The sequence below is a fragment of the Thalassophryne amazonica genome, chromosome 4, assembly GCF_902500255.1.
Source record: "Thalassophryne amazonica chromosome 4, fThaAma1.1, whole genome shotgun sequence".
NCBI classification, from domain to species: domain Eukaryota; kingdom Metazoa; phylum Chordata; class Actinopteri; order Batrachoidiformes; family Batrachoididae; genus Thalassophryne; species Thalassophryne amazonica.
The window spans coordinates 108,359,742-108,373,908 of NC_047106.1; the positions used below are offsets into that span (position 1 = coordinate 108,359,742).

At 42.1% G+C, this 14,167-nt stretch overlaps 1 protein-coding gene across 1 annotated transcript in view; it reads left to right on the forward strand.

Annotated features, from left to right (window-relative positions):
* nbeab (neurobeachin b) overlaps nucleotides 1–14,167 on the forward strand; it is a 1,103,372-nt gene that overhangs the window by 546,712 nt on the left and 542,493 nt on the right. Inside the window, exons 18-23 of the mRNA XM_034168398.1 lie at nucleotides 564–672; nucleotides 769–850; nucleotides 967–1,090; nucleotides 7,895–8,087; nucleotides 10,284–11,279; nucleotides 13,875–14,092. Coding sequence (XP_034024289.1) covers nucleotides 564–672; nucleotides 769–850; nucleotides 967–1,090; nucleotides 7,895–8,087; nucleotides 10,284–11,279; nucleotides 13,875–14,092 — 1,722 coding nt within the window. The remainder of the gene's footprint in view (nucleotides 1–563; nucleotides 673–768; nucleotides 851–966; nucleotides 1,091–7,894; nucleotides 8,088–10,283; nucleotides 11,280–13,874; nucleotides 14,093–14,167) is intronic.

A 14,167-nucleotide genomic window follows, 5' to 3' on the forward strand; every position in this document is an offset into this window, starting at 1 on the left:
TCCCCGTCCAAATGCTTATGGACCCAACTGTACATTCTCTTATTTGATGATGGCATAATATCTGGTCTATCTGTTGCTGCCCAAATTAACAAAGTATATCTGTATAACCTACTTAGCATCTCGTCTCTCATCACTGTGTCCTCTCCACCCCCCCAACATTTCCATTTTCATAGCCTTGAGAAGGAACACCCCAGTCTAAGAGTCCAATTTGCTAATCTTGGCAAAATACAAAACTTATTAGGAAAGTTCCAGCTCAGCTTGAGACAGCTTCCGCACAGTAAAAGCAACGTTTGTGCTGTTTGCAGAGGTACTTTGTCACTGTTGAACCTCCTCACCTGTGGTAAACCTCGGTTGCATCTTGGAGTCATTCTTAGTGACAGGGTAACTTTGTTATCGTGCAGAACTCAGACGAGACTCTGTGAGTTTATGACAGCAGGCAGCTCCAGAAGCTCATCTCCTGAGCCCAGCTCCCTGCGAGCTGACGGTGCTCACTGATCCTTTCAGTGGCTGAGGGAGGTCTCGACAAGCTTTACTATTATATTTGTGTGTGTGTTTATCCACAGGAGGAAGGTAGAGATCATGCACACGCGCAGCCTCTTTACTCTCCTGGGAGAGAGGCTCATGCTGCAGAGCCACACCGTGACAGTGACGACCTACAACGCTCTGTATGAGGTAACAAATCATCCTTCTTCGGAATGACTGCACCATTCATCACCCACACACACGGTGTCTGACTTTCTGCTGTTATCTCACCACTCTCTGCACCAGATTCTCACAGAGCAGGTGTGCACGCAGGTAGTTCACAAACCCCATCCTGAGCCCGACTCCACTGTCAAGATTCAGAACCCAAGTAAGCTTCTTACGTGGCACGCGGAGTCTCACAATCAAAAAAGTTACAGCTTTTGTGACGCCACTTATGAACGTGTGTTTGTTTTTGTGTGTTTGCGTGCGTGCGTTTGATGTCAGTGATTCTCAAGGTGGTAGCCACCTTACTGAAGAACTCTGCCCCCAGCACAGAGCTGATGGAGGTCCGGCGGCTCTTTCTTTCTGACATGATCAAATTGTTCAGTAACAGCCGAGAGAACAGACGGTGAGCAGAATGTCAGCCTCCTCTTACACAACAATTATCTCTGACTAATTTATCAAAAATAATTAAAAATCAAACCAGGCCCCTCCTTGTTTTATGTTTAATTGGCTCGTGCTGATGCTAAATCATCCTTAGTCATGCACATGTTCTCGAGCAGATGTTTCATTGACAGTTTTTTGACAGTTGCAGATTGCTGCTGTCGCTTTTCACTGTGGTACAGTCGCATTTCTCCAGACACGGCTGTGCCACACACACACACACACACACACACACACACAGATATGTATTTTAAGACATAGACTATTGCAGTTATGTTGCAAGGCACTGGAAATCATTCACATAAACTAACAACATAATTACTCTGAATGTAGTAGCCAGTCTAATCATTCAATAAAAAAGTGAACTAGTAAAGCACTTAAAGTGAAGTGGGAATTTTATGCATGTTATCACCTTCACAGTAAGCTGCATAATATAGGTCACAAGCACGGTTAAAAACAGACATTAAATTTCATAGTGATGCATCGATGCATGAAAAAAATTCAGTCAGTTCTCCAAGTAAAAAATGTTTTTCTGTTCTGTTGCTTTAAATAGATGAATGTTTGTCACTCAACCTCACCCTTTGCAGAGAAGTGTGTCTTTGTTTCTCTCTTACAAACCTTGTGGATATGTAACATACCCACAAGGTTTGTCCCTCACAAGCGCCTTATCTGTAAGTCCTGTGACAATTAGAAGACACCTGTGTGAAGCTAATTTATTTGCAAGAATCCCCCGCAAAGTCCCTCTGTTAAGTAAAAGACAAGTGCAGAAGAGGTTACAATTTGCCAAAGAACACATCAACTGGCCTAAAGAGAAATGGAGGAATATTTTGTGGACTGATGAGAGTAAAATTGATCTTTTTTTCATGTTGCCTTATGCTGAAGAGGACATGCCCTTGAAATGGGTGTTTCAACAAGACAATGACCCCAAGCACACTAGTAAATGAGCAAAATCTTGGTTCCAAACCAAGAAAATTAATGCCTCGCAGATGTGAAGAAATTATGAAAAACTGTGGTTATACAACTAAATACTAGTTTAGTGATTCACAGGATTGCTAAAAAAGCAGTTTGAACATAATAGTTTTGAGTTTGTCAACAGCAACAGCGTCAACAGCAGATGCTACTATTATTGTGAACACCCCCTTTTCTACTTTTTTTTACTAATATCCCAATTTCATAGCCTTAAGAGTGTGCATATCATGAATGCTTGGTCTTGTTAGATTTGTGAGAATCTACTGAATCTACTGGTACCTTGTTTCCCATGTAACAAGAAGAAATATATTCAAAACCTGGATTAATCTTTTTAGTCACATAGCACTACTATTATTCTGAACACTACTGTATATGTGTGTGTATACATTTTACTTTTATGGTAAAAGGGGTGGGCGTTTATAAGCTTTTACTTCTGCCCACACCCTTTCGGCCACACACGTTATTTTTTTATTGTTGAGTCTGCATGCCGAATAAACTCATTCATTCATTCATTCATTCACCTTGCAAAAATGAGTCACCTCAGGTTATAATGTCAAATTTTACAGGAGAAATTAACATGTTTACAGCCTGATACACAAACTGATATTTGTCTGCAGAGACAATTTCCCCATTTCATGACAACTGTACAGGGGATGAATTATTCTACAACCCCAATTCTAATGAAGTTGGGACGCTGTGGAAAATGTAAATAAAAAACAGAATACAATGATTTGCAATTCCTCTTCAACCTATATTCAATTGAATACACCACAAAAACAAGATATTTAATGTTCAAACTGATAAACTTTGTTGTTTTTGTGCAAATATTTTCTCATTTTGAAATGGATGCCTGCAACATATTTCAAAAAATTTGGGACGGGGCAACAAAAGACTGGGAAAGTTGATGAATGTTAAAAGAACAACTAATTGGAAACACGCGAGTGTCATGATTGGGTATAAAAGGAGCATCTCCAAAAGGCTCAGCCATTCACAAGCAAAGATGGGGCGATGATCATCCCCATTGTGAATGGACAGATGCAAAGTGGAAAAGTGTGCTGTGGTCTGATGAGTCCACATTTCAAATTGTTTTTGGAAATCATGGACATTGTGTCCTCCAGACAAAAGAGGAAAAAGGCCATCCAGATTGTTACCAGCGCAAAGTTCAAAAGCCAGTCCAGACCTGTTGCCCATTGAAAATGTGTGGCGCATTATGAAGCGCGAAATACGACAACGGAGATGCCGGCCTGTTGAACAACTGGAGTCATACATCAAGCAAGAATGGGAAAGAATTCCACCTACAAAGCTTCAACAATTAGTGTCCTCAGTTCGTAAACGGTTATTGAGTGTTGTTAGAAGGAAAGGTGATGTAACACAGTGGTAAACATACCACTGTCCCAGCTTTTTTGAAACGTGTTGCAGGCATCCATTTCAAAATGAGCAAATATTTGCACAAAAACAATAAATTAGTTTGAACATTAAATATCTTGTCTTTGTGGTGTATTCAAGTGAATATAGGTTGAAGAGGATTTGTAAATCATTGTATTCTGTTTTTATTTACATTTTTCACAATTCATTAGTTTATGCTATTTTAAGCCATAAAGATATCAATAATTGTATATATGTGATGTGATTGTTTTGAGTGACAGGTAGTGTCCCATCTTTATGCTGCGTTTACACATAACGATGGTAAGTCACAAATGCCACGAAGTATATATTCTTGGCTGCTGATCACGAATGTGATGATTCGGGGCAGAGGTGTCAAGTGTCCTCAGGAACTGCTGTGACCTTTTACCATGTGTTACGATTAATGGCACGTGTTGCTGGAGAATTATCAGTAAGCATTACACACGGTCAAGAGTAATGTTCCACGTTGTTGTGCGCTATCGTGCGTAACAACACATCGTGAAGTTCTGTCACATTGTGAATGCGGCAAATTGTTTCCACACACACACACACATACCCATATTCATGCATCAGCTGCTGAACAATTCAGATCGCTCCAGTTTGCTCCTCAAAATCCACAGCTGAAGAACTTTGTGACTGCATGCTTAGTTGGGCTCTGTGCCATGGAGTGGCGCAGAAAGGAGGAGGTGACAGAGAAAGCCAGATGTGTGGCTCCACGCGGCTCTCGTCTTGCTCGTTTTCCCAAACATCAGGCACATGCAGCAGGTGGAACACCTGCAGGAGCGTGCTGAGGAGCATTGCAACAAAATTTTTACCCGACTTAGCGTCACTGTCCTTCTTTGGCATACTGAAGCAATGAAACTGAATGCAGTGCAGCAGGGTTTAATTGTGCGCATGTCAGAGAAGAACACTGTCACGCTCGATTAAGGATCACCACTAATCAAGACGGATAAACACACTCAGTTGCGTCTCCTCTCACTCCTCCACGATATGAGGCAAAATGAGTGTGGTGCGTGACATTCGTGGAAGATTTTTTGACAGCCAAAAACATGCTCCACGAAAATCACGAATATCACGCACCAACACGCACTATTAAGAGACCTATTCAGATGCGTAAAATCACATTAAGAATGTCAGGAATGTGCCAAAAATGACGCAAATATGACATTCGGAATGCATTTTGCCTATGTGTAAATGCACCATTAGGCGCTTGCTAGCAGTGGACTTTTTCCTTTCTGGACATATTATTTCAAATACACTCAACAAAAATATAAACGCAACACTTTTGGTTTTGCTCCCATTTTGTATGAGATGAACTCAAAGATCTAAAACTTTTTCCACATACACAGTATCACCATTTCCCTCAAATTTTGTTCACAAACCAGTCTAAATCTGTGATAGTGAGCACTTCTCCTTTGCTGAGATAATCCATCCCACCTCACAGGTGTGCCATACCAAGATGCTGATTAGACACCATGATTAGTGCACAGGTGTGCCTTAGACTGTCCACAATAAAAGGCCACTCTGAAAGGTGCAGTTTTATCACACAGCACAATGCCACAGATGTTGCAAGATTTGAGGGAGCGTGCAATTGGCATGCTGACAGCAGGAATGTCAACCAGAGCTGTTGCTTGTGTATTGAATGTTCATTTCTCTACCATAAGCCGTCTCCAAAGGTGTTTCAGAGAATTTGGCAGTACATCCAACCAGCCTCACAACCGTAGACCACGTGTAACCACACCAGCTCAGGACCTCCACATCCAGCATGTTCACCTCCAAGATCGTCTGAGACCAGCCACTCGGACAGCTGCTGAAACAATCGGTTTGCATAACCAAAGAATTTCTGCACAAACTGTCAGAAACCGTCTCAGGGAAGCTCATCTGCATGCTCGTCGTCCTCATCGGGGTCTCGACCTGACTCCAGTTCGTCGTCGTAACCGACTTGAGTGGGCAAATGCTCACATTCGCTGGCGTTTGGCACTTTGGAGAGGTGTTCTCTTCACGGATGAATCCCGGTTCACACTGTTCAGGGCAGATGGCAGACAGTGTGTGTGGCATCGTGTGGGTGAGCGGTTTTCTGATGTCAATGTTGTGGATCGAGTGGCCCATGGTGGCGGTGGGGTTATGGTATGGGCAGGCGTCTGTTATGGATGAAGAACACAGGTGCATTTTATTGATGGCATTTTGAATGCACAGAGATACTGTGACGAGATCCTGAGGCCCATTGTTGTGCCATACATCCAAGAACATCACTTCATGTTGCAGCAGGATAATGCACAGCCCCATGTTTCAAGGATCTGTACACAATTCTTGGAAGCTGAAAATGTCCCAGTTCTTGCATGGCCGGCATACTCACCGGACGTGTCACCCGTTGAGCATGTTTGGGATGCTCTGGAACGGCGTATACAACAGCGTGTACCAGTTCCTGCCAATATCCAGCAACTTTGCACAGCCATTGAAGAGGAGTGGACCAACATTCCACAGGCCACAATTGACAACCTGATCAACTCTATGTGAAGGAGATGTGTTGCACTGCATGAGGCAAATGGTGGTCACACCAGATACTGACTGGTGTCCCCCCCCAATAAAACAAAACTACACCTTTCAGAGTGGCCTTTTATTGTGGACAGTCTAAGGCACACCTGTGCACTAATCATGGTGTCTAATCAGCATCTTGATATGGCACACCTGTGAGGTGGGATGGATTATCTCAGCAAAGGAGAAGTGCTCACTATCACAGATTTAGACTGGTTTGTGAACAATATTTGAGGGAAATGGTGATATTGTGTATGTGGAAAAAGTTTTAGATCTTTGAGTTCATCTCATACAAAATGGGAGGAAAACCAAAAGTGTTGCGTTTATATTTTTGTTGAGTGTATGAGATAATATGGATTGTTTGTGTGGTTAATGATACTAATGGGCAATCTAAGAACCCTGTGCTTCAGTATTTTCATTGAGTGAATTTAGGTGTATATCAGCACCAGTAGCATTAATTAGCACATATCAGTACCTCAGTGATGTCAGCACCACTGATTTTGACTCGGTTGCTAAGTCAGTATGCCGGCATACCCAAACCCATCCCATTATGAAATCAGAATTCTGCTGATTTTTTTCTGATCTGGATATCAACGTTATGTATTTTCTTTTCATTGATAATAAGTCACAAGCACTAACTGTTACACAGCTATTATCACACACCCTCAAGTTTCAATTTCCTCTGCCAGAGTAATCCCTTAAGTGATGAAAAGTTGCATCATTCGCAACCAACAGGCAGGTATAAAGTTTGCATTAATGTTATCTTGGTTCTTCCTGGGTGGTTCTTATGGCAACTGATCCAATCCCAAGCAAGGACTATTTGTATATAAAAATGTATTTCCTAAAATGATACATTTTGGGTTTCAAATGAAATTTATGTAGCTTTATACCCCTCGAAATCCTCAAAAAGCTTCTGCTGAGCCCCCCACGAGGGCATTGCCCCTCGACCCCACCGGGGGCCCTGCGGCCCACTGGACCCCCAACTCAAGGATTTGAAAACCCCCCTTTCACATTCCTACGTATATACGGCCCTGGAGTCAAACAAAGTGAGCCTGTTAGCCTTACTTTCCTCACTAACTACAAGATAGGGGTGTGTTCAGGCTTCATTTCTCTTGCCATGGTCACACCACCTTACAATAGAAAACACAGAATTCTGGCTACCACCTGGGAATGTTCCTGAATGCAGCTCACAATGCACATAATATGCCTCACCTCAGTCTCCCTAAGCAGCAGTTCATTTGACACAACGTTATTCCAGTTGCACCCAAGGGTCCTTTGAAGAAATAGTAGTAAAGACATCCAATCATCACTTTAGGTCACTAAGGTTCCGCAGGCAAGGCCCTTAAGCCGGAAGTTGTTCCTAGTGTGCATTTGTGCCTAGATAGCAGCATGCTGACATTGATGTGTGTCCAAATAGGTGAATGTGAAGCATCATCGTAAAATGCTTTGAGCTTATGCTTCAGATGGAAAAGAGCAATGCAAATGTAGTCCATTTAATATTTATTTTGTTTCTTTTTCAAAACTTTGAAAAAGAAATGTAGTGTCATTAAATTTGGAGTACATAACATTCTGGCAACAGTATGACAGAACAGGTGTAGCAATGACAAAATATTAAATGTCGCGAAATGAACAAAAAAATATCCTATACAAAGCAATTACAAAATAATTCTCATCCTGAAATCCCCTTACCATCAAACGCTTGTTGATAAGAAACTTGTAGGGGAAAAATATGGATTTGATCTGTAAATGTACTTAGTTTTATTTATTTATTTATTTATTTATTTATTTATTTATTTATTTATTTATTTTGCCTGTGTGAGGTACATGCTGTCTTTGTTGACTGTTTAAATTAATATTGCAGGTGTCTCCTTCAGTGCTCAGTATGGCAGGACTGGATGTTTTCTCTAGGCTACATCAACCCCAAAAACTCAGATGAACAGAAAATCATGGAGATGGTGTATAACATCTTTCGTATTCTGCTCTACCATGCCATCAAGTATGAGTGGGGAGGATGGCGAGTGTGGGTGGACACACTTTCTATAGCACATTCTAAGGTGAGTGAAGCACTTTGCTTTATAATAAGGCAGAAACATTGACCTCTACTGGGAAGGATAACATCTTTCATCCAGCGCTTCCTAAACTTTTAACCTATTAGGAGCCAAAATGCTAAAAATGCTGAAATGCTTCCTTGTCTATCCTATAACTACAGTCAGTCATTTAAAAAAGTATTTTTTTACTTTTACTGAGGACAACATGTACACAGCGGTTAGCATTGTTGCCTCACAGCAAGAATGTTCCAGGTTGGATTCCAACCTGGTCCTTACTGTGTGGCCGTTGCATGTTTAATTTAATTTAATTTATTTCATTTGTATAGTGCCAAATCACAAAAAAGTTGCCTCATTGAGCTTCACACAAGTAAGGTCAGAGCAAGCACACAGGTGACAGTGGTAAGGAAAACCCCCATGATGATTTGAGGACGAAACCTCAAGCAGATCAGACTCAAAGGGGTGAACCTCTGCTTGGGCCATGCTACCGACACAATTGACAAAACAATTTACAAAATGAATATCAGGAAATTTTGCCGGTGCTCAGGACAGGGGGGTTGCAGAAGTAGACACCACTCCCATCTCTGGATGGAGCCGCACCTGAAACAAAGCGGAAAAAACAGAATCAAGCATCAGAAAGACAACAAATACAGTACAATTTGTCAGCATTAAGCAACAAGAAAAACAGAAGGAATACTAAGATGATTGCCGGCCACTAGCCCTAAGCTTCTCTAAAAGACCCAGACTTTAGATAAAGCTGAGGCCGCGACACGCTTCATTTCCTAATTAAATGAATTTAAAAGAGTAAAAAGCATAGTAACATACTATGCCAGTATGCTAGCCATACGAAAGGGAAAATAAGTGCGTCTTAAGTCTGGACTTGAAAGTCTCTACAGAATCTGACTGTTTTAGTGATGCAGGGAGATCATTCCACAGAACAGATGCACGATAAGAGAAAGCTCTGTGAAACACAGACTTTTTATTCGCCTTAGGGACACAAAGTAGTCCTACATACTGAGAACACAGAGCCCAGGTCGGTACGTAGAGTTTAATAAGGTCAGCTAGGTAGGGAGGTGCCAGTCCATGAATAATTTTATAGGTTAGTAGCAGAACTTTAAAATGTGATCTCACAGAGACAGGAAGCCAGTGAAGAGATGCCAGAATGGGTATAATGTGGTCAAGCTGTCTGCTTCCTGTCAAACGTCTGGCAGCAGCATTTTTAACCAGTTGGAGACCCCTAAGGCTGGACTGCGTTAAACTAGAAAATAGAACATTGCAGTAGTCCAATCTAGAAGAGACAAATACATGAATCAGGGTCTCAGCATCAGCCAAAGACAGGATGGGATGAATGTTTGTTATATTTCACAGGTGGAAGAAAGCAGTCCTCATAATATCTCTAATGTGGAGGTCAAAGGACAACATAGGATCAAAAATTACTCCAAGGTTCCTCACTTTGTCAGTGTGATGTATGATACATGAGCCTAGGCTAAGCGTTAGCTGATCAAATTGATGCCGATGTCTCACTGGACCAAGAACCATCGTTTCAGTCTTATTAGAGTTTAAAAGTAGGAAATTGCTGGACATCCAGCTTCTCACTGATGCAAGGCAATCTTATAAGGATTTTATGTGGATGAGATTACCAGCAGTTATCAGCATGTATAACTGAGTATCATCAGCAATGAAAGGTGATTCTAAAATGCAGCAATATGTGCCCAAGGTGTGCTATATAAAGGTAGAAAAGTGGGAGGCCTAAGACGGACCCCTGTGGAATCCCAGATTTCATGTCACTAAGGTTAGAGGCAGTGTTATTGTACAAAACACAGTGAGAACGACTGGTCAGGTATGATGTCAACCATGCAAGGGCATTCCCAGTAATCCCAAAATGATTCTCCAGCCTATTGAATAGAATATGATGATCCATGGTATCAAATGTAGTAGTGGTGCCGTAGTGGTGTCTGAATCCATTGCAAGCAGAAGATCATTCACCACTTTAGTGAGAGCTATCTCTGTGGAATGATGTTTTCTAAAAGCAGACAGCAGTGGCTCAAAAATATTATTCTCAGGAAGATGGTCCACGAGCTGCCGTGAAACCACCTTTTTCCAGAATTTCAGAGCAAAATGATAGATTTGATACAACTGTATATGCATATGTATATGTTTTATCTCATCCTTATTAATTGTGTTTAATTTTGTGTTCTTTAATAGGTGACGTATGAGGCACATAAAGAATACCTGGCTAAGATGTACGAGGAGTACCAGCGTAAGGAAGAAGAAAATATTAAGAAAGGGAAGAAGGGTTTGGTTAGCACAATCTCTGGTCTGTCTGCTCAGGCTTCATGCATTCAGGGAACAATTGAGATCAGAGAAATGGATGATAACATGCAGACACCAGAGAGTGACACAGAATATGACAGCACAGACTCTCGCATTCTGCTGGCTGAAGGAAAGGGGCCTGAAGAGAGTCTCCAAAGTACAGAAGGTGCAGAGGATGGGGTCAGGGTTGAAGTTCATGATGTTCTGGTTGACATTAAGGCTGAGAAGGTGGAGGCTACAGAGGTGAAGCTGGACGATATGGACACTGACACTGTGGGCGTATCAGAAAACGGGGCACTGGTGGATTCTCTGTTGGATAATGTTTATTGTGCTGCTGTGGAAAAACTCAACAGTCACTCCAACATCATGCTGTTGCCCAAGGTTGCCATGGAGGACCAAAATGCTACCCCTCTTATTACACTAGATGATGACAAGGACGGGAGCCCTAACAGCAATAATTCTTTGTTTGCTGAGGTGGGTAGCAACATGGAGCACAAGCTAATGTCTGAGCTGAATCCAGTTAAGCCTCTGGTTCTACCCAGCCCAAAGCCAAGAGTTCAGTCCAGCACCAGTGATGACCTTGGCCTTCTAGCACATTTGACTAGCAGTTCTCAGCTTGGCTCCTTACCCAGTATCTTAGAGAAGGAAGAGTGTGAACTGCCGGCAGCAATGGGGAGCATCAGCTATGCAGCTGGAAGTGAGGCAGAGGCTTCTAATGAAGCTCCAGAGGGCACTGAGGGTTCTGCTGCAGTGACATCTGAAGGCGACCCCTCAGCTGTTAAGACTGGCAGTGCACCAGAAGCAGCCAGCACCATTTCTGACACTGAAAGACCAGATGATGGCAAAGACAAGGAGATAAAGAAGATTCAGACATCAGCCTCCACACGGGTTAGTCACAAGCTAAATAATTGTATGTGTAAAATAACTTATCACATATTACAACAATCTGCCCTATACTCATAAACCAGCCCTCACGAGACACAAGAAAAAATAGGGCTGATAAATCAGACACTTTTTCTATCAGTTTTACTGCCCTGGAAACTGTGGCAATAAAATCAGGGTGATACAAATCTTAAAACAGGGCGATACAAAAAAAAAAACCCATTGAAAATACCAGGCTTTGTATCGCCCTGCTCTTCATCCAATCGGCAGACACCATTTCTCAGCCCCCACCAATGACACACCCCCATTTTGTGTTACCCTGGTGACAAATACAGGATCCTGATAGAGGATCCAGATCATTTCATTCAACCAAGATGTCTGATAAAGGTGAGAGAGTTTTAGTCTCCCGAATTCTACAACTTGAGTCTCATACTGACATTGTGAGACATTAAGAAGTTAGTGAAGAGGACACTCATGACTTTATAGAGAGACATAAGAACAAGAACACCAGGAAAACGAAAGGTGATGTGAACTGAATGTCTGAGTGAAACCAAGAAGGAGAAGAGAGAGGGCTCCTTATGCTATTTATTATTAGCACAAGTGTTGAATGAACTTTCTTGGTGTAGTGAGTAAATGAGTTGTTATTAAATGGAGTTGACGATAATTATATGGTTCTTGTTCTTTATTTTTGTTGTAATATGTGATAAATATCATTACATGTCAGTTTATGTATCACGCCCTGTATCATGCCCCAATGTATCTGTATGAGCCAGAGTCTGAAGGACACAACATGTGACAGACATGTGATAAGGTATACTTATTGCATGAAGTACCAATATTGACATAAATATAAGATGTGTCTGATTATAAGATTATGTCCTCTCTTTTTTAAAAGACCTGTTTTTGAAAAAAAATAAACCTTTTTGAAGACCAAATCTTGGTTTTAAATTTAAATCCAGCCCCTCATCCGCGTTGTGACACCTGGATAACAACTGAAGTAGGGGATTGACTGTTGTAGTGAAATACGGTGAGGACTGTCTGTGCCCCGTAGCTGCTACGGTAACCATGAATGACCCAACAGGAACCCTGAACACAAGATGGCTGACGGGTCCCTGGTGAATCAGGAAGTCATTGACAGCAGATCAGACAGAGGAAGTGGTGATGGCTTGTAACCCAGCGGCTGTGAAGGCAGATGGAGAGTGCAGCAGGTCCTCAGATCCAAATTGTCTGGGATTTCCCAGTCATTGGACCAGACTAAGGATCTGTAGATTACCATGTGTTTGTCCATGTACAACAACATTCCCACATTAGACAAACCAAAGCACAGGCGTCTCTAGATAGACCCTGGATGCAGATGTCCCATCCAGGAACTGAGCAAGACCATCTTCCTCACCACTGAGTGATTGCCATGACGATTTACCACTTATGATGGAGTAAAACTATAACAAACTTAAAAAGAAAACTCATATTTTACAAGGGAGCTGTGCCCCCCCCAAACTCCCCAAACCTCCCTTCGGACATACAACCTCTCTGTATGGCCAAAAATGAATACAAGTGACAGATGCTTGTTGAGTCACACTCTCTCTCTCACACAAAAGCACACATGAACACGTGCACTTCACTGTGGTAATAATCGGTTTAACTGAAATGAGTGGGGCATGTAACATTTGAAATTGGCTCCTTTCTAGACTTTCTATCTGCTGAAGTGCCAGTGAAGTAATGAGCTCAGCGGACAGTTGTTCAATTACTTTTGATCTTGTAAATATGGGGGACACAGTCTGTGCCACAAGCTCATATTCTTCACTTTCACATGTAATATTCTGTGATAAGCAACTGAAATAAGATATGCATGACTCTAATTTTAGCGCTGCCCATATCAAAGCCTGGAAGTGTTGGAGCAATTTGTCAGGATATTTTAGCTTTCAAAGAACAGTTCTATATTAGCATTGCCATCCCTGCTGGCTTGTAATGGGACAGGATGGCCCGGTGCACATTAGGCTGCATCCCTCTGAGACTACAGAAACTGGGCTGCTGGAATATTTGACTGAGCAAACACGGGGGGCAGAAATAGGCAAAGTATTATTCTAGAACAATCACATGGGATTTGTTCATCGCTCTTTGCCTCCCACAGGAGACTTGTTTTTACTTTGAGTTCAGGTTCTTTCTCTGAGACTGGGTCAGGGATAGAGGGCCGGTGGGAGGCAGTTTATTTTTAGGCACTTCTTCTGCTGTTGTGTAATGGATTCTGATTCAAGTTATTACTGCTGCTTTTAAATGTGTTTTTTTTTCCAGCACACTGCTGACTCATCCATACTGATGTTGAGAGGTTATGTCAGATATAAATAAATTTATCAAGGTGCATGCTTTTATTTTGCTTAAGTGTGGGTAGTTCCCATCCAGGACTGAAGGTAGTTCCATAGTTTAATGGATGCACCTGTGCATGCGTCCAGACCTGCACTGACTTGTCATTGTCATGTATTTGTATGAGTATCATGTCTTACTGACTTTGATAGAATCATAGACCAGGATTAAGAGCCAGTATGCCCACATTATAAATGTGATGCGCTCATGTTTGCACTGTGATTTTATTGGTCCTGCCAGATCCTGCATGGCCGCATTGCCACTCAGGCAGAGAGGGACCTACGTGTAGACCTGGGTTTCAGAGGGATGCCTATGACAGAGGAGCAGTGCCGTCAGTTCAGCCCAGGCCCACGCACCACCATGTTCCGCATCCCAGAGTTCAAATGGTCAGCCATGCACCAGCGGCTGCTGACTGACCTCCTGTTTGCCCTGGAGAGTGACGTTCATGTCTGGAGGAGGTGTGTGAATGAGATTTACAGGTCTTTGATTTACAGGTGTTTGTGAGAGTGTCTGCCATAACCATTTTTTTCTTT